The sequence below is a fragment of the Nicotiana tomentosiformis genome, chromosome 11 (genome assembly GCF_000390325.3).
Source record: "Nicotiana tomentosiformis chromosome 11, ASM39032v3, whole genome shotgun sequence".
Classification (NCBI taxonomy): Eukaryota; Viridiplantae; Streptophyta; class Magnoliopsida; order Solanales; family Solanaceae; genus Nicotiana; species Nicotiana tomentosiformis.
The window spans coordinates 118,256,092-118,281,663 of NC_090822.1; the positions used below are offsets into that span (position 1 = coordinate 118,256,092).

General features: G+C 35.4%; 1 protein-coding gene across 1 annotated transcript; it reads left to right on the top strand.

Moving 5' to 3' along the window:
- Positions 1–10,036: 10,036 nt before the first annotated feature.
- LOC104098132 (glucosidase 2 subunit beta-like) lies at positions 10,037–20,866 on the top strand. The gene is made up of 15 exons (XM_009604797.4): positions 10,037–10,371; positions 11,588–11,710; positions 11,815–11,910; positions 14,071–14,310; positions 14,898–15,088; positions 15,870–15,965; positions 17,156–17,471; positions 17,552–17,656; positions 17,746–17,847; positions 17,976–18,033; positions 18,142–18,210; positions 18,616–18,703; positions 18,824–18,885; positions 20,165–20,216; positions 20,390–20,866. The coding sequence occupies exons 1-15, from the start codon at positions 10,266–10,268 to the stop codon at positions 20,450–20,452; spliced, it is 1,767 nt and encodes a 588-aa protein (XP_009603092.1). The 5' UTR covers positions 10,037–10,265; the 3' UTR covers positions 20,453–20,866.
- The last annotated feature ends 4,706 nt before the right edge of the window (positions 20,867–25,572 follow it).

Genomic DNA, 25,572 nt, shown 5'->3' on the forward strand with positions numbered 1-25,572 from the left:
ACCTAAGAAGTATTGGGGAGAGGTGATCAGACAGGACATGGCGAGGCTTCAGATTTTCGAGGACATAGCTCTTGATATGAAGTTGTGGAGGTTGAGTATTAGAGTTGTAGGTTAGGAGGTACATAGTTGAGTCTCCCTTACTTCGTATCTTTGTGAGGCTAGTCTGATAGGGTTTTTGTCGATGTCAACTAGTGGCAAGGTTATGTCTTACTACGCTTTTATTTTTCATAGTGTCGGGTATATGTATTGTCTATAGCGTTTGCTTTGCATCTACTTTCTCATTTTTATGATGTTATTTTTCCTATGATTTCTATCGGCGATACTGATATTATCTCTTTTCGTTTTCTTGAGCCAAGAATTTTTCGAAAACAGTCTTTCTACTCCCTCGGGGTAGAAATAAAATTTGCGTACACAATATACTCCCCAGACCCCACTAGTGGACACTAGTGGGATTTAAGTGGATTATTGTTGTTGTTGTCTATATGAATTATTTAAGAAACAACACATTAGTGCAAGTATTTAAATTAGTTTTTAGTTTGACGGCATCACTTAGATCAGCAAAACAAGATAGAATATATTAATCTTAAGAGTGGGACCATTGTTCCGGGGGGGACCAAAACCATTCATTTGGAGTCCTTTGTAAAAAATTACAAAAGGTAGAGAAATGGTCTTTTCGTGTGATAAAAGAGCCAATGTCCAGGACACACTTTTAGTTGAAAACAACCAACTGTCAGAAAAAAAGAGCCGAAAAAAATGTGCAGCGATCTAGAGAGTAAGTGACTCATCGTAAAAGTGATGTTGTTAACGGCATTTGCCATCTTTCTTTTAGGAATTGAGTGATCTTCATTGTCTATATCTTTAGTCAAGGTGCTAAAATGCTTGAGAATTAGTGAGTTGCAGCTTGACCTACAAAGCTCTTTAATGGCGGAAGCTTCGAGAAAATGATAGCCGCCTCTCATTACACTAGTTAAGAGGTTATATATACAAGTTCTCAACTACTTAACCAACCAGCCAATAAGAATAAAATTATACAACTAATTACAGCTAACCTAAGACAACTAACTACAACTAACTCTGCCACGTGCGTATATCATAATACCCCCTCAAGATGCACGGTACAGAATATTGAGCACACCAAATTTGCCTAGAAGATGCAAAAGTTGAGCCTGGCTCAACACCTTAGTGAGTAAATCTGCCAGTTGATCATTGGTGTTCACATAAACAGTCTTGACCATGCCAACTTTGATCTTGTCGCGAATAAAATGACAATCAATTTCGATGTAAGATCATGGAATATAGGATTAACAGCAATTTGTATGGCTGATTTACTATCACTCAACACAGTGACAGGAACCTGAATATTGATACCCAAATCCTTGAAAAGACCAAGCAACCAAGTGACTTCTGCGACTGCTGAAGTCATGCTTCTATATTCTGCTTCAGCAGAGCTCCAAGAAACAGTTTGTTATTTTTTTGAGTTCCAAGAGATGAGTGAACCACCAAACTTAATGACATATCCAGTTATAGATCTACGAGTGTTAGGGTAGGCTACCCAATCAGAGTCACACCAACAATTAAGTTCAGTTACAAAAGCAGGCTTCAACCAAACTCCTTGACCCGGTGAATTCTTAAGATACTTGACAACTCGAAGAGCAGCCTCCCAATGAGATCTCTTCGGTTGCTGCATGAACTGACTAAGTATCTGAATGGCATAACAAATTTCAGGCCTGGTGATTGTAGCATACATGAGCTTCCATATTAGCCGTTGATAGAGCCCAACATCAGGTAGTAATAGATCTCCTTCGGCACTTGTTGCCTTGTTGCCTTGTCATGTAGTGAGTCTCCTTCAGCACGGTTCTTTCCCAAATGTGGTTTTTGTGTGAACCAGGTGGCTCTTCCCGACGATGGATGGCGTGACAACCTTCTTACGGAATTGAGTCTGTTTTTGATGTTTAGGTAGAAACAGTAGTGTTAATGAATAAAAAAGGGTCAAGCATGTTTCACTTGGTACCAACACACTTAACTATATGCTTATGGTTAAAAATAAGTTTTTGGAAAGAAATGGCTCAAGTTAGTGACCTTGTGACTCTTGTGTTGACTTAGGCAATCATCGGGTGGTTTAGTTGAACCATTAGCGATCTTCAATATTGAATACGATTGTTGTGGGCCCTCAACTCTATCCTCTTTAACAATCCGGTTGTATGAGAGGTGAGATATTTTATTACAAGTCCAAGTACCCATACGAATGGTCTAGAACTTTCCCCGAATGTATTTCTAGGCGAAATTTTAAGTTTTTTTGGCTTGAGAAGTGATTGTAGGCTCTCTTTGACCCGTTTTGAAACCTTTCATAGCCCACTAATGATGTTATCCTTAGTCAGCCCTTTTGAGCCTAAAGCCTTTTTCATTCGATAACTATGTTACAAGCCTTTACCCGTTTTATAGTGACCCTCTCTTGGTACCCGAACTTTCCTTAGCACTCATGAGAAATAAATGGCGAAAACATAAGTTTAAGGGAGAGATGAGGAGTTTGAAAGTGGTATCAAGGCACAAGAAGGGAAAAGAAATGATGAAAAGGAAAGGCAAAAAAAAAAAGCAAAAAAAAAAAACAAAAGAAAAACACAAAAAGAAAGTGAATAATTTGAAGGGTTGAAAGGATTCAAAAGAAAACAAAAGTGCAAAGCATGGAGAAAATAAAGAAGGAGAATATGAATATCATGACCAAGAAAGAGTGATGTCAAGTCTCTCTAGTTCCCCTAGAAAAAAAAGAAAATGACTCAAAGAGTAGGCAAAGTATGAGCCAAAAAGAAAAAATAGAGTGGTAAAGGAAAGATGAACTCGTTCTATTCCAATATTTTCTTCCTTAGTCCAAAAACCTTCATTACATGCCGAAAAAGCCAAGCATGATTTCAAGCTGAGTGAGCTTATATTAGTGGTGATCTACATGAGGGGCAAGCATATGGTACTTAGAGCCGTACTTATGACATTCTTTTGAGAGTGAAGGGCGAACCTTTCACGAATCATTGAATTGAGTGATATGAGCTTACGGAGAATATAGGAGGAGGAGTTTGGGATCCACCGTGACCTACATGAAAGTGCGAACTTTCTTGATGAGTAAAGTCAATTCTTGATGCTCAAATGTCACATTTGAGCTATTTGTGCTTTGACATTCAAAACATGGCCTTGTTGATAATTCATGAGTGTGTGGGTAATTGTTGGTCCCAATTGATGTGTGTTTGATGCAACTTAGGTCAGCTGAAATAACTCTTTTCTTGTGGAGGTGGGAATTACCTTATTTGCTTGAGGACAAGCAAAAGTTTAAGTTTGGGGGAGTTGATAAGTAGAGATTTTGACTACTTATTTGCACTCTTTTACTTTAGTTTTAGCTTAAAAATTCTTAAAGGTATTCCCGAAAACTGATAAAATGTGCTTACTTGCAGGAGCACTAGAAATAGAGCTAAAACTATAAAATTCAACTCAAGAAGGAGTATTTTTGGATTAGGACTAAAACCAAGCAAAAAGAGCAAAGTGAGGACCGCACAATATTGAGTGCGGCCGCACACTATGAAGGACCTCTGACAGAATGCCTTTGCAAAGTGCGGACCGCACAATTATTGTGCGACCGAAGAAGATGAGGTTCAGAGAGATGGAGTTTTGAGTCCATGAAGAAGTGTGGACCGCACTATTATTGTGCGGCCGCAGAATTCAAGAGTGCAGCTGCACTCAAAAATGTGTGGCCGCAGAAGATGAGGTTCAGAGAGATGGAGTTCCGAGTCCATGAAGAAGTGCGGACAACACTATTATTGCGCGGCCGCAGAATTCAAGAGTGCGGTTGCACTCAGAAATGTGCGATCCGCAGAAGTCCCTTCTGTCAAGCTCAAATTCAAGAGTGCAGCCGCACTCAGAAATACGCGGTCCGCAAAATCTGAAGACGTGAGGCCGCAACCCAGAATTGTGCAACCACAGAAGTCCATCCTGTCAAGCCCAGCTTCAAAGAACGGACCGCACACAGAATTGTGCGGCCGCAAAACCTCCGCATGGGTAATTTTGTCCAATAATTTCAGCTGTGTATAAATAATTTTTTTTTTGTCAAATTTAGATTAAGTTTGAACTCTAGAAAGTAGATAGCCGTTTTTCTTTACTGCTTTGGGAAACTTTGTATTAGTTTATCATTTTAACATTGGACTTTCATCCCTTTATCATCTATTATGAGTTTAATCTTATTTTCTTCCTTAGTTTCTTCATTTTTGCCTATGAGTAGCTAAATCTCTAGCTAGGGTTGTGACTCAACCCTAGTGTGGGTACCTAATGGGTGTTTGATTTAGTGCTTGTTCAAGGTTGGGTGTATGATATTTAGCCTAGTTCTTGCTTGAATTTATGAATTAATGGTTGCAAACATTGATTCATGCCTAATTGACTTAGTCTCTACTTGAGAAAGATAAACTAAGTCTAGAAAAACTTGGCTAATAAGAAATTGGCGTGAACTCAAGAAATTGATAGCCCCAATTAAATGGTTGAATCTAGAGATAGTAAGACCCAACTTGAGAATATATCAACGGTTTTGTGAATTACCCATTTTGACTTGAGAAAGCCAAATTGTGCAAAACCACTCTAACTACCGAGAGGTATCGAGTGGGTAATCGCATGTTGATTGCTATATTACACCCCGATCTATGAAATATGCCCTAAATCCCACACACCTGTTAGGTAACCACCTAGGTGGAAGTCACATCCCTAGATCTTTTAAAAACTTGAAAAACAACACCAAAAATATCGTTCTATAACCACTAGAGCTCAAAACAACTGGCCGGATCGTTACAATATCAGCTTAGCTTTTCTCTTTATTACTTTATTTCTCTTTCGAAGGAAAAAGACAAGCAAAAAAACTAATTCTTTTTTGAAAACTTGTTTCCCTAAAATGTTTTGCAGATTTAATGTCTACGGATTCTTATATTGCTTATCTTGCTTTAAGAAGTTTTGCATTTTATATTAGTACTACGTAGTTAGAGTAAAGGCAATTATACTATCAAAGTTTGGACCAAAACTTATAGGTATAAGACGCGTTTTAATTGTATATGTCACTTAATAATAGTTAATTAATATTATGTATTGCCTCAATCTTAGTTAATATAGTAACTAGTAACATAGTTTGGTGTTTACATCAAATTCAAGTAAAAAGATTTTCAGTGTCCATCACCCTTTCAACTAGTTCTTACAAAGAAAGAATACTAAAAATCATTCAAATTACAAACATTTCTATTTTAAAAATAAAAGAGGGAGAAGTGCGTCATCAAACCCTACATTCTTTCGAATTTTGAAAAAAATAGACATATATTTGAGCTCTTAATTAGATGGAAGATAGAATTTAATCCTAAAATATGAGAATCTAATTGTAATGAAGACCTCCCATCCAACACTCCTACCATGAATTTTATACTTTGGAACTGACGTGGTGCTCACAACAACGACTTTCGTCATAATTTTTTATCACTCCTAGATTACCATGCACCTGCACTAGTAGTACTATTTGAAACCCACATGCAAAAACACGTTGTTCTACGTGATGACTTTGGCTTTACAAATTTCTATGAGGTCCCTGCCACAGGACAAACATGCAGTATTGCTATGTTTTGACATGCACACTTACTAAATGTTGAAAATGTAGATGATCAGGAGGTACACGTCATGATCCAGGTATTTTCTCATCCACAAAAAGGACTTTTTCTGCGATTTATGCTAGTCCTTGTTATGCTAACTATTAATTATTATGGCAAAATCTTATGTGTCTTTATGATCATTATAAGGGTCTGTAGATCATTGCGGGTGACTTCAACGAAATACTACACTCTAGAGAGAAATTTGGAGGTCGACCTATAAATAATACATGTTTAAATCAATTTACTGATTGTACAAACTACTGTAATTTAGTAGACCTTGGTTACAAGGGTAGTAAATATACTTGGACTAATGAACGGCATTATGTCGATCATATTTTAGAACGTTTGGATAGATTATTTGCAAACTATGACTGGTTAACCTTATTCCCTGAATCTACTATACGCTACCTGAACCGTACACACTCAGATCACACTCCATTGTTGCTTACACTCCATACTCCAAAAATAGCTAAATCACACACTTTTCGCTTTGAAACTATTTGGACCTCCCATACTGATTTTATAAACGTACTCCGTGATAGTTGGCATCCCTCCCCTTCCCCATTACCGGAAGCCATTAATCACTTCCAGAATAATGTTCAATTTTGGAATAGACCCTTCTTTGGTAATATATTTCATAAAAAATAATATTTACTAGCTCGACTAGAAGGTATTCGGTCATCCCCGTACCATCCTACTAGTTACTTTCTCCAAAACCTTGAAATCACTCTTCTGAAAGATTATAATGACACATTTATCTTAGAAGAAGAGTTTTGAAAACTAAAATCACGTGTACAATGGTTACAAGACGGAGATACTAATACTAAATTCTTTCACTTATCAACTTTACAATTCCGTCGCCAGAATCATATTACTGCCTTAAGAGACAATGCTTGTAACTGGTATTTTGAAAATACCAAGATACAAACTACCATACTTGCTTGTTTCACCCAGCTTTTTACCATTGACTCTCCTCACTCCTCAATATCCCATAACTTTTTCTTATCCTCCACCATTACTCCCACCGAAAGCTCGCATATTCTGAGACATGCCATTCACCTAGACATCATCTTCGTTGTTAAGTCCTTTAAACCCTACAAAGCACCTGGCCCTGATGGCCTACACCCTTATTTTTATCAACATTTTTGGCATGAGGTGGGTCTTAAGGTAAATGCTTTATGCAAACAAATCTTTCAGGACTACGTAATTCCTGATTCTATCAATCAAACATATATTTGTTTAATTCTTAAAGTTCGCAATGCCTCCATGATTACACAATTTCGCCCGATTGGGCTCTGTTAACTTATTTATAAAATGATCACAAAATTTATTGTTCAGTGCATTAAGCCTCTAATGTAAAAAATTATCAGCCCTACGCAATCCAACTTTCAGCCAAACCGTAGAGCAGCGGATAATGCCATCATATTCCAAGAAAATTCTTTCCCACTTCAAACGCAAAAAAGAAAAAACTAGTTACATGCTCTTGAAATTAGATATTAAAAAAGCTTTTGATTGTATCAAATGATTTTTTGTTCGTCAAGCTCTTCAATTCTTTAATTTTCCATAGCCACTAATCAACTTAATCATGTCTTGTGTCACCACTACCTCCCTATCAATTCTTATTAATGGTTCACGCACCTCTCACTTTTACCCATCCCGTGGGCTTTGTCAGGGATACCCACTATCTTCATACTTATTTATATTATGTATGAAAATGCTCACCAGGAAAATAAAGCTATCAGTAGATTACCAACTTTGACGGCCTATCCTCTTATCCCGTAATGGTCCACTACTATCCCATTTATTTTTCGCTGATGACATCATTCTTACCTCCACCACCTCAGCCTCCAGTTGCCACGCCATTATCGATATCCTTAATGAGTTTAATCAAGTTTCATGTTAAAAGATTAATTTTCAAAAATCTAAAATCTTTTTCTCGAAAAATTGCTCCCCTCAGGATAAACATTTTATTCTTCCTTCTTTACCGCTACAAGAAGAAACTTCCTTTGAAAAATACCTCGGATTTCCCATCTTCACATCCCGTCCCTCCAAATGTGACTTTCAATTTCTTATCGATAATTTTAAAACTAAACTTGCGGGCTGGAAAACTAATTTCCTAAGTATGGCGGGACATATTACTCTTATCAATTCCTCCAACCATGTAATGCAATACATTAAACTTCTTCGATACATTATCCATCAATTAGAACGCTTTCAGCATAATTTTCTGTGGGGAACTACTCCAAATAAAAAGAGAATTCACCTTTTAAAATGGAGAACCGTTACCACCCCAAAATCATAGGGAGGACTAGGAATTCAACAAATTCACCTAAAAAATAGGTCGCTACTCGCAAGCTAAACTTGACGACTACTCAAACAACCCCATTCGTTGTGGGCCGCCATACTCCTTCATAAATACTTCTACCATCGAAGGAATATTCCCACACACGGTTCCTTAATTTGGGAAAATTTGACTCTTGGGTGGTACCTCTATCAATAAGGGATATAATGGTTAACTGGTAATGGAACCCTTATTAACTTTTGGAATGACAACTGGCTACCAACGCCCAAGCCTATTCGATATTACCTAATAGGTCCCCTTCCCCAATATGTCGCTCGCAACACTGTCTCAACATATCTCTCAAACGGCCACTGGAATTTTGCCTCACTCCATTTTGAACTACCAACCTCAATCCTCCAACATGCTCTTAATGTTCATCCCCCCTCTTATACATCCTCCAATGACTCCTACGCTTGGGCCCTCACACCCCATGGGAACTTTACTACCAAATCACTTTACCATCACTTACTTCCTACAATCACTAATCACTCATTTTAGTGGATTTGAAAGTTACGAATACCTCCGAAAACCAGACATTTCCTATGGCTTTGCAGCCACCAACGCTTACCCACTGTGACATACTATCGTCGAATTGAGATTCTCAATAATGCCACTTGTCCCCACTGCCACACTAATACGGAAACCATTCACCATATACTTCTCGCCTGTCCAGCAATCGCACATATCTGGTCTGATTTTCATATGCTTCAGGCAATTGCTGATCTTCCTCCATTTGAAACCAATCCACTCGAATGCCTAAAACACCCTATCTTACATACTGATATTACTAACTCCCTTAATATCCCTAACTCCATCCTCATACCTTTATGTTTATGGCATATATGGCTTACTCGAAATGCTAAAGTCTTTCGCTCAGTTCACAAACTGCTCTCTTCCTCACATATCCTAAATCTCGCAGCGAAATTTTTCTATATTGTAGGAATGCCCGCTCACTCACCCAGCCGCACACCACTATACCTTAAATGGGACTCGTCTACCACTACCCCTTCAAGCTAAATACCGATGGTTCAGTATAATTAAATACTTGACAGGGCAGGATGAGAGGTGTTATATGAGACTCCGCAGGCAATTGGCTTACGAGTTTTGCGGGGCACCACATCTCTCATAGAAGTGTTGAAATTGAATTACGCGCCCTCTATCATGAGTTACAATTAGCTGTTAATTGTGGCAATAAACCTATAGAAATAAACATTGATGCCCAAACAATCACTACCATTTTACAGACCTCACACCCATTGTATGCTAACATTATAAATGATTGCAGGTTTCTCCTTGCGAGACTGGATGATCTTACTGTACGTTTCACTTACGGGGAGCAAAACCATGTAGCAGATATACTAGCTAAGTCTGGATGCAACATGGACACCATAACCGACATGAAGGGTTCCCTCACAAACCCTACCACAACCACTCAGTTTGCAAAGTCCTCTTGGACTATCTTTTTGTTTATCCCGTGATACGGGAACCACTAGTAGTAGTTTTAGTTACCCCGAACCCCCCTACGTAATGACCCCCAAGTGGTCAAACCCCTAGATCACTCTCTCCCCCTTAATATAATATAAATAGTTATCTTTTGAACCCTCCCCCCTCCCCCCCCCCCCCAAAAAAAAAAGGATACAATCATATATAATCCATGTCATAGATAGTTTGATCAATATTTAACATCATACTTGGAGAAGAACAAAAAAATACCAAACAATAGTGTTATCAAAATCGAACATGTATTTCACTTAAAAATATTATAGTTTTGTTTGAGAAAAACATTATTTACTTGAAAAAGAGATACATTTTTTTAAATTTAAAACTTATCTTCAAAATTTCAGTCTAGTGTATAACTAAATACTAATATTTAAAAGATGGTTTTAGGGAAAAAGCAAAAAAATTGTATGGACAAACAGGTCCTAATAGTTTTCATAATTCTAAAGTGGATTTTCACAAAAAATGAGAATCGAAACGACAGCGTTTAGTGCCACCAATGCGCATCACAGCGTTAGAAACTGGAAAATGTTGTGATTGGGCTGTACATACTGCAATTCACACTGTATTAGCTCCTTCCACTTTGCCAAATATAGAAACAAAAAAAAGAATTCTCCCATAAACCTTTTACTCAATTTCTCCTTCAAATTGAATTTCCAAATTAAGTATATTTAGCAAAACTGCAAACTTGATCCTTATTATTTACTTTGAATTGTATGTAAAAGAAAAGAGAGAAAAAAAAAGCAGCTCAAAATTGTATTTCTATTATTCAGATGGAGATACGAGCAGTGCCACTCTTGTTATTAATGTGTTATGCTCTTTGTTTAGCTTTGATTGATAGATCGGAATCTCTTCACTCCAACGGAATTTCCCCTCAAGGTATTGAAAAAAATAAAATATCTTATGGGTTTCGCTTTTGATATGCACATTTCGTTATTGCATTTGCATTTTTATTATGTCAATTTGGTGAATTTCATTTTTTTGGGAGGGATTTTAGTAATGTTTTGCTAAGGCAATTGCATTTTTTATATGCCCATTTCGTGATTGTTCTTTTGATTTTGGGGACTTTAGAAAAACTTTATTGCATTGTAAACATGATTTTCTGCTGTGGCATTTGCAATTTTGATATGAGTTTAAGTTCTATTGCATTGAGAGTGTAAAAGATATTTAGGGAATCAGATCATTTATAAGGTAACGAAAGTAAATTTCTTGATAAATATTAATTGTTAATCTGGTAAAATGTTAATTGACCCGCAATCATAGGTTAAACTTCAGTAATAGTGTACAAAAGAAAATGTTTGTGCCGTTAGTGTATATAACGTTAACTCTTTTGATATGATAGTATAGCCGTCTTCTTAGTGGAAAGCAATATATTCTGTTTATCTATTTTTGCACTTGTGACTTGACATGCCCATTTGGTGATTATTTTTTTTTTAATTTTTGGGATTTTAGTAGTAGTTCTTTTTGTTGGCTGTGATAAACAAAGTCTACTTTTTTTGAATTTTGGATTTTGTACACCATTTATGATTTTTAAGTTTTGCTGAAAAATAGTAGTTATTGTTGTATGAACATACAGGTGATCCATTTGACGTGCCTATTTCATGAGATTATAGTAATGTTTATAGCTCCTCTTGAATAAAAGTTTCTTTGACAAATGAAATGCCCATTTTGTGATATCTTTTTTTTTGTGTGTGGAGATTTTTGTCATTTTTATTGCCTTGTTGGAAGATCTTTGCATTTGATATGTCCATTTCTGGATTTCATGAACTTTGAGATTTTAATGTTTGTTTGGTGTTGATTTTGCATTTGCTGTGCTCATTTCGTGATTTTTTTTGTTTTTCCAGGTTTTAGCAACTCTTACTGCTGCATAAGCAAAGTTTTTGGCATTTGATTTGCCCATTTCTTAATTTCATGTTTCTTTCTTGTGGAGATATTGATAGCTTTGCTTAGTGAATAAGCCATATGTTTTGTTTATGGGTTTTCATTTGATTTGCCCGTTTGATCTCGGTCTTTCAAGATTTTTAGATAAAAAATATTTATGCTTTTGGCATTTACATTTGCATTTGAGATGAAAATGATTTGTTTGTGAGTGCAGATGAGAATTACTACAAGGGTTTGTCTTCGGGTGCTATAAAATGTAAAGATGGATCAAAGAAATTCACCAAGGATCAGCTCAATGATGATTTTTGTGACTGCCCAGATGGTTCCGATGAGCCAGGTTTGGATTTAAGTGACTAAATGGTGTTAAGATTTCGTTTTGGTTTAACAGTTTCTTTTCTTCGTTATAATGTGTGTGTTTGATTGAGAGACTTGGGTTTGCAGGGACCTCAGCATGCCCCAACGGAAAATTTTATTGCAAAAATGCAGGACATATTCCTCTTTCAATATACTCGTCGAGGGTTAATGATGGCATTTGTGGTATGAATCCTCGTGTTCTTGCCTTTCTGTAGTATTTGATCAGCATCAAAGTGCTTAGTGTGGTCTGCAGCTGTATGGTTTTATTCTTTGTCTAACTAAGCAGATATGTGAATGACATGTATTGGACTGCATATACTGGCAATTGCCACTATCATCTGTGTGTGTTGGACATTTGAGTTGAAGAGAAGCTATTTTTTGTGAAGTTTAATTCCTGAAGAATTTATTATCAGCATTGACGCTTACTTCTTTGCATTCTTTTCCCACAGGTCATTGTTTATTAATTAGCTGAATATCTACCCCTACCCCTTGTTTGAAATGTTGGTTAGTTGGTGACCTTTACTTCAAATGGCATAATAATGTTTAAAATCAAAAATATATTTGTTAATTAGCTCTAGTTGTCCAAAAAGTATTTATGTTATAGCTCAAAGTTCCTCTATGAACAGAGGTGGACCTATGCTTGGAGAAGAGGAGTTACCGGACCCGTTTACTTTGGCAAAAGTTCTCAATATTTAAGTGTATATATATTGAAAACGGTCATATATTTTGCTTGGAACCCTAAGATGAAAAGTCCGATGGGCTCAGTGGTTGAGCAGTTCGCTCATGTGCCCCGCTACCTTCAAATCTTGGGTCCGCCTCTGTCTATGAAAAATATTCGCTCTTAATGTGGATAAAGCTTGACATGTTCATAGCACCTCTTTGAGTTCTATTGTATGAAAACGAGGAGCATACCCAACTTTGTTGTTCTCTTACTCAATGAAGGCAAGGACTATTATCTGTGAAAGGCTACAAATGCGTGTTATGATTTAAATTCCTAATTGAAAAGATGGATAGAAAAAGCAATTATCACCTTGGGCTACATTACAAAGTATACTACAATGCCAAATGAAAATGAGGAAAATTAGTCTCTTCTTGTCCCCCCCCTATACGCCTAGAGTGACTCTAGTCCTGATAATGGTTTGTTGTTGATAAGTTGAGCCTGATAATGGTTTCCTAAAACGCGTTCCTTTACCCTATGAAAGTGGTAATCAGGTAATGAGAGAGATACAATGTCCCATTCTACCTCTTGGTCTTTCACTATCTATTTTTTCTGATCTTAGTGTTTGGGGTTGGGCCTGGAAGGTCTCTTAACGCTTTCCTTTTTATTTGATTAACTACTTCATTGTTGTTAACTGACCCATTTTATAGTTATGAACTCTTTATGCTCATGAGGAACCTTTATGAAGACAAATCATTTTCCTCTTGGATTCACAAATCTAAATTCATGAGAAAATAAGGTCAATTATTTTCTTTTGCTTTCTTGTTTACCAGCCATCCAAAAAGAAAACAAAATCACTCTACTCTGTTTTCTCTTCCAGTTTCTCTCATTCTAGTTTCCCTTCATTTCTCTTCCTTTTGCTAGTTCTGAAATGTAGAATAAATCTAAATTTAGGTCCACTGCGGTCCAAAGTAACTCATATTTCTAGTTTCAGTTCTGCTGCACTAACTATCCCTCAAAAATAAACAAATAAAAAGTGCACCATCACATCGCTTTTAAAATTAAGCCAAAGATATCTGTTACACACATATTTTCTGAAGATTTAATATTTCAATTGATCATCATCATGCATATCGTTATCCATCAAAGGTGGGCAAAAGGTTCTGTACATAAGGGGGTGGTTGGATGCTTGTCGAACGAAAGACATACATACCTCGAGGATGCTAATAGGTTGATCTGCCATATTCTTTGCCAGATTATGTGTGCCATGCTTATGTAAAGAACGCCATTTATTTCCAAAGCACTGTGAAGAACTGATCTATGAGGGATTTACGGATTCGGAAGAAGCCATTTACTCTTCTATTCTTATATTTGTTATGATAAGGAGATTACTTTTAAGAGGCTTGACGCGCATATTGTAACTTCAGTAAAATGCTAGCCCTGCCGTCTCTCTTTTCCTTTGTAGATCATTTTTTCTTGCCTCTGATCTTCACTTGCCAGTCTCTTTGTGTTGGTGAAGTCATATCTATCTATGTTTCTTATGATTTCCATAAAGCATTTGCATACAATTTCTCAAATATCTGAATGGTATGGTTTAATATCCAAATGGGGAATCTCATGTATGCTGCTGCTGTTTTTGACTTTCGAATTCTCCTATTAACAACCTTAATGGCACAATTGAGCAGATTGCTGTGATGGAAGTGACGAGTATGATGGCCAAACCAAGTGCCCAAATACGTGCTGGGAGGCTGGCAAAGTAGCTAGAGAAAAACTGAATAAAAAGATTGCTACATATCAGGAAGGTGTGACTCTTAGAAAGAAGGAGGTTGAAGAAGCTAAGTTGGCAATTGCGAAAGAGGAAACTGAACTATCCAAGTTGAAAAACGAGAAGAAGATACTTAAAGAGTTGGTTGAGCAGCTTAAGGGTATCTTTCTCTTCTCCCCTAAACGGGGACTGTTCTTGAGAGGATTATTGTGCCTACTTTAGAGAAGGACCTCTTTGAACATCTGTAGAAGTGGTTCCACGTAATGTCTATCATTTCTACGTTATGGTATAAATGAAGCAAGAATAGATAACAAAGGATACGGAATTTTATTGATAAATTCCAAATTATGATAGGGACCGAAAGGTTTTGAAGTGAATAAGATACCGAAAAGCATAAAAAAATGAGATGGTTTTGAATATTACAAGTTACCTTACGTTAAGCTAGAACTATTTATGGTAATTATATATCTTTCTTTATAGTTTTTATCTAGAATCTTTTATACTAAAGGAAGACTCTTACATTTTGCAACAATGTGCTTACTGTTATGCTCAAACAGACCTTCTAGATGAATTATTGTTTATATGTATCCCTTTCACCTCTTGTTAATCATTTTTACAAAGTGATGTTCTGTAGTATGAAATATTTCAGTCACTAAGAGGTGTTTTCCCCTAGCAAGGTGAGAGCTTATGAGCAGTTGAATAATTTGCTTCTTTAAATTTCTCTTACATTTACTCCTCTTCATCTAGAGCGCAAGGAACAAATAGAGAAGGCTGAGGAGGAAGAACGGGTAAAGAGAGAAAAAGAAAAGAAGGATCAAAAGGAATCTGAAGATGCTAAAGTAGAGACAACTAAATCTGAGGAAAAAGCTGAAGTTCAAGAAGATGCTGTGAAGAACGACGTCCACGATAAGATTGGCCTCCTCAACGGCTCTCCATCTGTACGGTTAATTGTTTTATGTTGAGAGTTCTTTCTAAAAAAAATGTTTGTATGTTAAGAGATCTCACCTAATTAAATGATGTCAACACATGCAAAAGTTGATCAGGATATCACAAGAGACAATGGGAGTCAATAGTGGAACTTTGTGAAAGACTTTGGTGATCATGTGATTAGGTTTTCCACTCGTTTTGCACTCTTGATTTTCCTCATAGGTTGCGATCTACATTGACCAGCATTTTTCCATCTTTAGGATGTCCAAACTTATTGAAACTTTTATGAATTTCAGAAATTAAAATTTTCTCGCCTAGGATTTTTTCACAGTAATGTGTCCAGAGGGAGTAATGTTACAATGTTTTTTCCACACCGAGAATATGATAAACTGATCTTGACAACGGGACATATCAGCAGAATTACCCAAATAAGAAGAATACAATCACCAACAAACTGGAATTGATAAATACTTCATGTTTCCTGTTAGATGTTACCCCCTCCTCCTCTTGGGGTAGTTAATTGCTCACAGAGTGAATAAGAGGATAGGAAGAGTTCAGTTAACTTTAAGTGAATAAATATTGTTAGGCTCTTTGATTCATTTACTTATTCCTCTCTATCTGAATATCCTCTTGGCTTTTGTCTCTCTTTAAGATCCCCAAGGGGTCTGGTTGTAGTTAATGCTCTTGATCTTACTGGAGAACAGTGTTCTCTGCAATCTACCAATTATCATTGTAAAATCATCTTGTATCGTATATGTTGCTTGTTCTGGTACTTATTTCATATTTTGTTAGGATGTGGTAGAACGCCCTGACGAAGATATGGACAAAATCGAGCATGATGACCAGTCCCACAAGGATGAAGTTGAGCAGGTTCCTGAGGATTCTCAGGTTTGTCAAAAGTTCCTTCAGATGTGATATTTCAACTTGTCTTTTTGTATGATTGATGGCTATCTAGAATTTCACCTTAAGAAAATGTCTCCTTATCACATGCATGCATACTCCTTCCATACAGCCAAAATTGCGCTCAGTGTTTCGTTGTTGGAAACAATAGAACTTTGGAGTTAATTGCTTTTTCCTTGTAGGACACTGCAATTTGTTGAAAAAATGAGGACTTGCACTGCCATTTAACTTGCAAATGTAACTACCATTACACACTTTTGCCAGTTTGTGAACATGTAATAAGTACTTAGATAAATTGAACTTTGTCCAGAATTTGGATACAGAGCCCGTGCCATTTCAGGATGGAAACCTGGCATAGTATGCTAAATATAAAGTGCATGACTATCCATCAATTATGTTTTCTTTCGTCTAACTTTACTTACAGTGGGAAGAAACTACCGTATACAAGAAGTATACCAGAAAGCTAGAGAGCCTACACAAAGTCGATCAATATTGCATTTCTGTGAACTATATGATATCATGTAGTTATTACATGCATTTCCCCAGAACCGAACTCTGATTTTCCTGAATCAATTGAACATTGGTTAGGCCATTTTATGTGATGTTTGCACTAGATGAACAAACCTTCAATGTAAGTGCACAGATATTTAATCCACTCAAGTACTTAAAAAGGAATTCGTAGAAACCTGGCCAGAGAGTAAAAGGGCTACTTCAATGGAATTTTGTATGTTTGGCAAAATTGAAGTTACTGTGTGACTCGAATTGTTGGTAAAACATTCTTCAACTCCCCCAATAAATATGAAGGGACAGGTGAGGTGCAAAAAGATTAATCAAAATGCATGAGTTGCTTAATGCTCAAGATTGGTGGTACTTCTGCAATGTTGACTGCAGCAACATCAAATGCTCCTGGAACCTTTTCTATATGTTTCTTTGCCTTCAGCTAGTTATTGTTATATGTAGCACTACACATCCAAAAGGATAAAGATTGCGGGAATTTGATGTCCTTAATTGAAAGATGAAAAGATAAGCTTTATTCTTTGGGTACTCAGCAAGGCCTAACTGACGGTTTAGGTGCTTGTATTGCTGCCCTATGTCTATTAAGTGACATGGAAATTAGTGATCAAGAAATTCATCATTTTGGTAACCTAATATTTTGTGATTTTCTTTCATATTTCCAGGAGCTAGATCCTACTGAAAATACCGAATCATTGTCAAAAGAAGAGTTAGGTCGTGTTATTGGTTCTCGTTGGCTGGGAAAAAAAAGTGAGCGGGCAAATGAGGAGGTTGATGCTGGAACTAAGAGCAACTATGACAGCAGCGATGAAGGACCGACTGATAGTCATGAAGAGGAATACCATGGATATGATTCAGAGGATGATGAGCACAAGTATGAAGATGACGAAACTGAGGACCCAGTTGAAGATCTCGGGGGAGAGGACCACGATTCAAGTTCTTCATACAAGGCTGAATCTGATGATGATTCCGATTTCTCAGGTGTGCAAGATAAGAATGATATGTTGCTAACAGCTGGTATTTGACATACATATATCATTTTTCTCAATGTAATTTTGCAGATGTTACGGCCACAAGTAATCCTTCATGGATGGAGAAGATACAGCGAACAATGAAGAGCATTATCCGCTCTGTGAATTTGTTCCAAACTCCAGTGAACATTTCTGGTATGAATAGAGATTCTATCCATTTCCTGCTCTTAAACTGTTTTAAGAAAGAAATAATGAATTATGTCTTTGGTGTTTTGCTTCCACAGATGCTGCCCATATACGCAAGGAATATGATGAGTTAAGTGCAAAGTTGTCAAAGGTCCTATCAAGGATATCTAGTTTGGAGAAAAAGCTCAAACATGATTTTGGTAGGTGGTGAATTCATGTTTCTATGTTTATCTGTTTTTTCTGTCCTTTTCAATATGTTCCTTACTTTCGTTTCTACAAGAAGAGAGTATAGGATCCTGCACATGCTGATCTGCAAGTTCAATTGCAGGACCGGAGAAGGAGTTCCATTCATTCTATAGTCAATGCTTCGAGAGCAAGGAGAATAAGTGATGAATCTTTCATTGTCTTGTTGACCTTTGTTAAGCCTATGGTTTTCTTTTTTGAAATATTTTTGTGTTATTTCGTCATCTGTCACTGATGAATATTTGCTTTAGGTACACATACAAGATTTGTCCTTTCAAAGAAGCAACCCAGGTCGAGGGCTACAGTACAACTCGTTTGGGGTAGGCACTTTCACAGCTTAAGCATGTACATTACTTGAGTCACTCTATATATCTGAGAATGATAGTCAATTTCCTGTGAAGTGGCAACCAAATATGATCGGTGCTTTGAAAATCGTCACAATTCTGGAGTCTCATGCACTGGGTTTTCTTCTTTAATCTTGGTTTTAGATCCATGCTCTGTGGTAGAAACGAAAAGGAGGTGAATTAATAGAAGTACTAAATTGTTTACATTCGTCTGATAGTAGAAGAGACAGGTTCATATCATTTTGCTTGTGGCTCCTGAAAAAAGACGATGTGGGGTTGCTTTATTATGATCTTTACCTGTCTGCCCGAATGCTCTAAGCTTGGGACTTACCAATTTTCTCATTGTTTTGGTTTTTTTCTTTTTCCTGTGCTACATCAAAGGAATTGGGATAAATTTGAGGATTCTTATAGAACCTTGCAATTCTCAAACGGGGACAAGTGCTGGAATGGGCCAGATCGAAGTTTAAAGGCAGGAATTCCTAACTTCTTTTGTTTGTGTTCTCTCAGCTGTCCTTTTGAGTTGTCCCTTCTTCAATTATAGCATTCAGTTATAAATATTCTTGTTCTTGATTGTCCTCTTTTCGTACAGGTAAAATTAAGATGTGGCCTGAAAAATGAGTTGACTGATGTAGATGAGCCCAGCCGCTGCGAGTAAGCACCATTCTCTTCCGATCTATGTATATGTTTTGCGTGCTTTATGGGAAAAATACGTAAGTTACCACCTCAACTATGGACCAAATCCTTGTTACACACTTTTTGCGGACGAAAATAACTTTACACACTCAACCTTTCCAGATACACCCTACTTTTATATTTAAGCATCTCAGAAAAAGTGAGGCATGTCATGCACCAATAATATAGTGCCATGTGTCATTAATTTTAAAATAAAATAAATTAATGTGAATTACAAATACACCCCTTAACTATTCTCCCTTCCATCTCTTTCTCTTCTCCACCTAATCTCCATTGACGCCGACCACCATAAAAAAATCCACAATTATCACCTTCCAATTACAAAGCAAAATTAGGAACGCAAGTACATTAGTTACGAGTTTGTGAGTCTAGATTCAAATCTAACACAAGAAATAGGATGCAAAACTCAAAACTCCATTAAAGTTGGTTATGAACAGATCCATGGCTGCTCGATTCGCGGTCATCTTCTCCGATAAAAAAAATCTAGGTGTTTTGGCAGTTGATTTTGGCCAGAATTCGTGGCATTATTCCATGGAAATAAGCAACCAAAGTGATGAAAGCGCAAGCAACAAAGAACAACTTTATAAAAATGGCCGGCAAGTAACAAATAGTCATTCAAATCTCGGATTCTTTTGGCTCATTTCCGATATCCCTCAACCACCAATACTCTACCACATTAAATCTGTGTTCCTAAATTGTTACTATTAAATTACGATTCAAACCCAGATCTATAGAATTCTCTTAGATATAGATTCCTTTTTAACTTTCTTTATCAATTTCTTCCAAAGCCTTTTTATATTATTGTTATTCTTAAAATTGTGGACAAAGAAGATGGGGGAAAGGGGGTGGGGAAAAAGTCGAAAATGGGGAAAGGGGGAAAGGTCAGCAACGAACTCATAGAGGAGGGTTCTGGGGAAGAAGAACAGGGAAGGGGTGGGTTAAAAGTGAAGGGAAACAAAAAAAATTTAAAATTTTGACACATGTCCTTTAAGTAAGAACTGGGATAAAAATCCTACAGTTTAACGCGCTTACAATTTTTGTTACACGCGCATGCCGTGTAGCAAAAGTATTGTGTATTTGACACACCCTGGAAAGGTTGAGTGTGTAAAGTTATTTTCGTCCTCAAAAAGTGAAACAAGGATTTGATCCATAGTTGAGGTGGTAACTTATGTATTTTGCCTGCTTTTATGTGTCGTGGCTTTTGTGCACTTCCATCTGACTAAGTTTGTTACGACAGATATATGGCATTTTTGTCTACCCCAGCTCTTTGTCTCGAAGAAAAGCTGAAGGTTCTCTCCTAAACCCTGTATTAGCTACCCTCGTCTTTCATCCCTACCCCTCCATATCAAATCTTTTTCCAACATTTCTTACTGAAAAACTATCTTTTCCCTCTTATGGTCTCGAGTCTCTCTACCTATATTTTCTGTAAAACTTCTAATGGTGTAATAATGAAATGTTATAGGAGCTCCAAGATAAACTAGAGATGATGAACAAGGAACAACCTCAGAGTCATGATGAACTGTGATCTTCTGGACGAACTACGCGAGAGTGCTGCAAAGGCCTCAAGGGATACAAGGCAACCAAGGTTAGAGTTGGGCTGTCTCAAAGAAAGAGTTTTTAGTTAATTTGCAGCAGTATCCCCTAAACATTTTTTTCTCTGGACGTCGCTCACATGGTTATCAATGTTTCCAAAACATGAACTAGGCTTCCATCAAGGAATTAGAAAAGGGATGGCTTGAAAGCTTTTATTTAGGATACCATTATCCCTTTTAATGACACATATCATTGAATTAGTTCAGATTAGTTATATTAATCTTATTCTGCGGTTGTTTAGCAAAAGTAGTGAAGGAGTCTAGCCCTGGCTGTCTGAATGGGGCTAGAGATTCAAGGGATGACAATGGAAACATACAGATTTTGCAATGAGAAATATTTTATCTTAGTTGTGACTGTGCCATCTTGGTTTTGTTCTCTTTATTTTTTTTGAGAAAATGGATGGAAGCTGAAACTGCATTTAATTTTTTAACTCCAAAAACTTGGTGGGCTTTTGGACATAAGTATAGTAAAATTCCAAAAAAAAAAAGCGAAAATGATATTTGAAAATTAGAGTTGTGTTTGGACATGAATATAATTTTAGGTTGTTTTTGAATTTTTGTGAGTGATCTGAGTGAAAATTTTGAAAAACAGCTTTTTGGAGTTTTTAAAATTTTCGAAAAATTTCAAAATTCATCTTCAAGTGAAAAGCGGAAATTTTATGGCCAAACACTGATTTCGAAAAAAATAAAAAAAATTCGAAAAAAGTGAAAATGTATCAAAAAAAAATGAAAAAATTCTTATGTCCAATGAGGCTCTTAGTGTGAGTTTTTGGGGATACAACTTGAAGAAGAGGCTGTTACATTGTTTGTTATTTTTGATTTCTGGAGTTGCAAAATTAGTAGGAATGGGACCAAAATCCCCTTTGATAAACTGCACAATGATTATATTTACGTGAATAAGAACAACTAATACTCGGTAATTGGGTTTTTTATCTAACTAAAAAGGAGAAATCATATATTTTTGCTGTAGTTTGAAACCATCACGATTTTGGTACTTCGAAGTTCGAATTAATGAATAAAGAGAATATCACATGATGAAAAATTATGCGAGTTTTTATTTGGGGGGCTTTTTCTACTTTTAGACTGCGCCATAAGCTATTTACATTTGGTAGTTGAAAAAATGTATAAATATTTTATATAACATGCAAAATGTGTGTATATATATATATACACAAAAATATATATATTTTTCGGCTATTATTTTGAGAACGACTATATATTGTTATTTTACTCTTCTTTCTTTTTCTCTCTTTAAAGAGGTACAACCGCGCCAGCGTTGGTATGTTCTAAAAACGGCTTAAATTATTGAGACATCATGATCACAACCATGCAAATTTTTTATTTCAATTTCTTACATATTTAATTATTTATTCTTTAATTTTGAGTTAGAGGTGCAATCCTTTGTGGCCTCATCCCAAGTCCCAACCCAACTCCAACCTCAATCTAATACAACAACGAGTAAAACTTCTTTCAAACTGATGTTTTCACAAAACTAAGTTATTTTAACGTTAATTAGTAGTATTAGTTGCTAATCAGGTGTTAATTAATCAATGATCTAATAGTACTTATATATTTCATTTATGTGGTGGGATTCAGAGTAGGTGGAACAAAATTTTCAATTTTGAGTATGAACTCAAACTTAAATTTTTCAAGTTTTGTAAAAGAAAATATACATATTTTGAAAGTCCATAATAGTACTATAACTCAATATAAATAATTATGCAAAATATTTTGTTCATATGAAAAAGATAAAAAGAGCAATTCCAAATACTTTTGTTCAGTCCAACAATTGAAAGGTTAAACGTTCAATCAGTTTTTTATAATGTCGTTCTAACACGTATTCAGTCGGACAAACAGTTTATGAATTGAAATTAGGGTTGTTCATGGTTTAACAAAAGCCGATCCAAACAGAAAATCAAACCAAACCGATTAAGTAAACCGATTTTTTTTTTTTGATTTGGATTGGTTTTGGTTTTAAATTTTAAAAACCGATAATATTTGGTTTGGTTTTAGTTCTATTATAAAAAATCGAAAAATAAACCAAACCAAATCGATAAATTATATATAAAATTTAATAACTATTTATATAAAGTATCATATCTTTTTGTAAATAATTTTAATTTTTTTCTGCATTTTAATTATTATATATAGATTTTGGTTTATACTACTTATGTCTTAAAAGATTGCCTAAGCCCAAAGTAATAGGAATTGGGCAATTTCTTTTCCGTAAGAGACTCAAATTCTCTAACCTTATGTATCTACTTTTTCCTAACAGAAGAGTTACAAAAAAATCTATCACAAAAGTTAAAAAAAGCTACTCAAATTGCAAGACTACGGGCTAAAGTTTGAGAAGATTTTTATGAACGTATGATTCTAATTTGTTACGATGAATATTTTATCATTGATTCAATAAAGTGATGTTTGTACTTTAGAACCTTTATTTTGGCTTGTTCTTTTGATTCTATCATCTACTGCAACATAGTTCACCTTTTCTATGTTATATTATTGCTACAATTTCAATATTTTGCTTTATATTATATGCTACAGTTTCAAATGTAAATAGTTAAAAGAACTATCACTGTAGGTATTTGAATTTATGCTCTAGTAGTACTTCAAATATTGTTGTATAATGTCGTTTTACTATTATCGACTTATCGTTAGCTTATTAAGAAGCGAAAACCCGAACCAAACTAAACTAAACCAACAACAACCAAACCGCTGGTTTGTATTTAATTTGGTTTGGTTTTGGTTTTAAAATTTTAAAAACCGATTAAATTAGTTTGGTTTTGATTTTAATAAAAAAATGACCAAACCGAATCGTGAACACCCCTAATTGAAATAACTATTGGGACTATTCCTTCTCTATTACACCTCCCACTATAATCCCATATAGTAGGATCTTGGGAGATAGTGTACGCAGACCTTATTCCTACGACCAGAGGCGGATCAAATATTTGATGGTTGCGGGTGTCACTGTATTTAATGTAAACTTACCAGTAGTCAAAGAGGTTAAATTTATTAGGTATACATGCATTTGGCCAGTTTGCTATATTTTAAATTAATTCGGTTCGGTTCTGTTCGATCCATTTTGAGTTAATTTGGTTTACTTTATAAGATCTTTTGGTACATAAATAAACACATGATAACTAAACTGAATATATTTGGTCCTTTCAAGGAAAAAATAATATTAACTACATTAAAAGAAAAAATTATTAAAAGCATATTCAAATTAAAAAAATCGAGAGCTAGAACGAGAAAAATAGACAAATATACTTTTATAATCTAAAGAACTACTAATAAAAATGAGATTGTATATAGGGAAAATATCAACATGAAGATAAAAGAAATTAAGAAAAAGAGGAGAAAAGGAAAGAAGGAACACAAAAAATACTCGCAATATGAGTTAAGTAGTATCGATCCTGGGTATTGGGCTTGAGAAGGGCTTCCTTGACCATGGCACCTACAGCCATTTGGACATTTGGGGTGCCACAAATTATTTATATACATTTGCTACATGAAATACTGGTGAAACACCACTGAGTACATAAAATTCTATACGAGCGAGCGGGTGGCGTACCACCCCATAACCTCTACATAGATCAGCCCTGCCTACGACCCTACCCTGTGGACAATTCCTTCTCTATTATGCCTATATTTTTGTAACACATAATCTTAAGCTATATTCTACAACTCCAAACATAGTGTGAGCACGTAATTTTTTGCCATATATATAAAATACTCCTAAAATATTTTTTTAAAAAAAGTTTTTCAATGATTTAATTTTTGTAGAATTTTAGGAATTTTTGTTTATTTAATTGATTGCATTTTTATTGTACTAATATATTATTTACATGGGATTTATGTCACCACAAACAGAGACTAAAGCAAGTATTGGATTCAAAGCTGGTGTTAAAGAGCTTGCATCATTAGGGATGTTCTAAAATCATGAAAATCATTATATATATATATATATATATATATATATATATATATATATATATATATATATATATATATTATTATTATTTATTGCATTTTTTAGGTTTAATCGCATATAGTCATACCTTCAAATGAAAATTACAAAAAATCACATTATTTGTTTCCTTTACATTTTTTATTGGTCTATTAGTTTAATTGTAATAATTAGACTCATTTAGATTTAAATTGATTAGAGTTGAAATTTAAAGAAAGAAACGAAAAGAGGAAGTTTTCGGAACTGCAACACTTAGAAGACTATATAACAGAAAATACAACAAATTCTTATATGTCATGCAACTATTGGTTACCGACATATCAAAGAAGATATCCATGTCCCTTTATTTGTGCGAAACTTAATAAATTGAATTAACAGGACCCAAAATTTTGGCATACTTTAAGGAATTAGGAATGTTATCAGTTAATATATCCAACACCCCTCCCCCGGCCCCAAAAAACTTAGTCTTCTCCCGTTGATAGCTTCACCTACATGTTTTCTAACACTACAACTTCAATTTTCAGATTTAAAATCCTCCATTTTGACCTCTGCCATCAAAGAAATTTAAATGTTTCGAAGGATATTTTCTGAAACACTTATCTACGTAAAAACATAACTAAAGATCTATAATGTTAACGTTTATTTATCATAATTATCATGAAAGAGATACTTAAGGTATGTACGTAATATATATATATATATATATATATATATATATAGGGGGGAAGCAAACATGATTTTCGCAATCTTGTAAAATTTAAAAATTGAAAAGACATGTTTTAGGTGAGAGAGAATCTCAAGAGTGATATATTAGGATACTTTTTAGGCGAGAGAGTCTAAATAAAGATATATTAGGGATATAAAAAATCGTAGATTTTAAAAAATTTGTATGTATGTCATTTTTTAAAAGGTGTTGTAACTTATTTAAATAAATTGTAAATAAGTTGTATTCCGTGTAAATTTCTCTTTTAATTGTCAGAGCAAATTGGGCCCAAAATCCGGCAGCCCAGTTTGACCAAAGCCTGTCCGTGACCCGGTCCAAAAACTTACAGACCCCTCACAGCCATTCCTCCGTCAGTT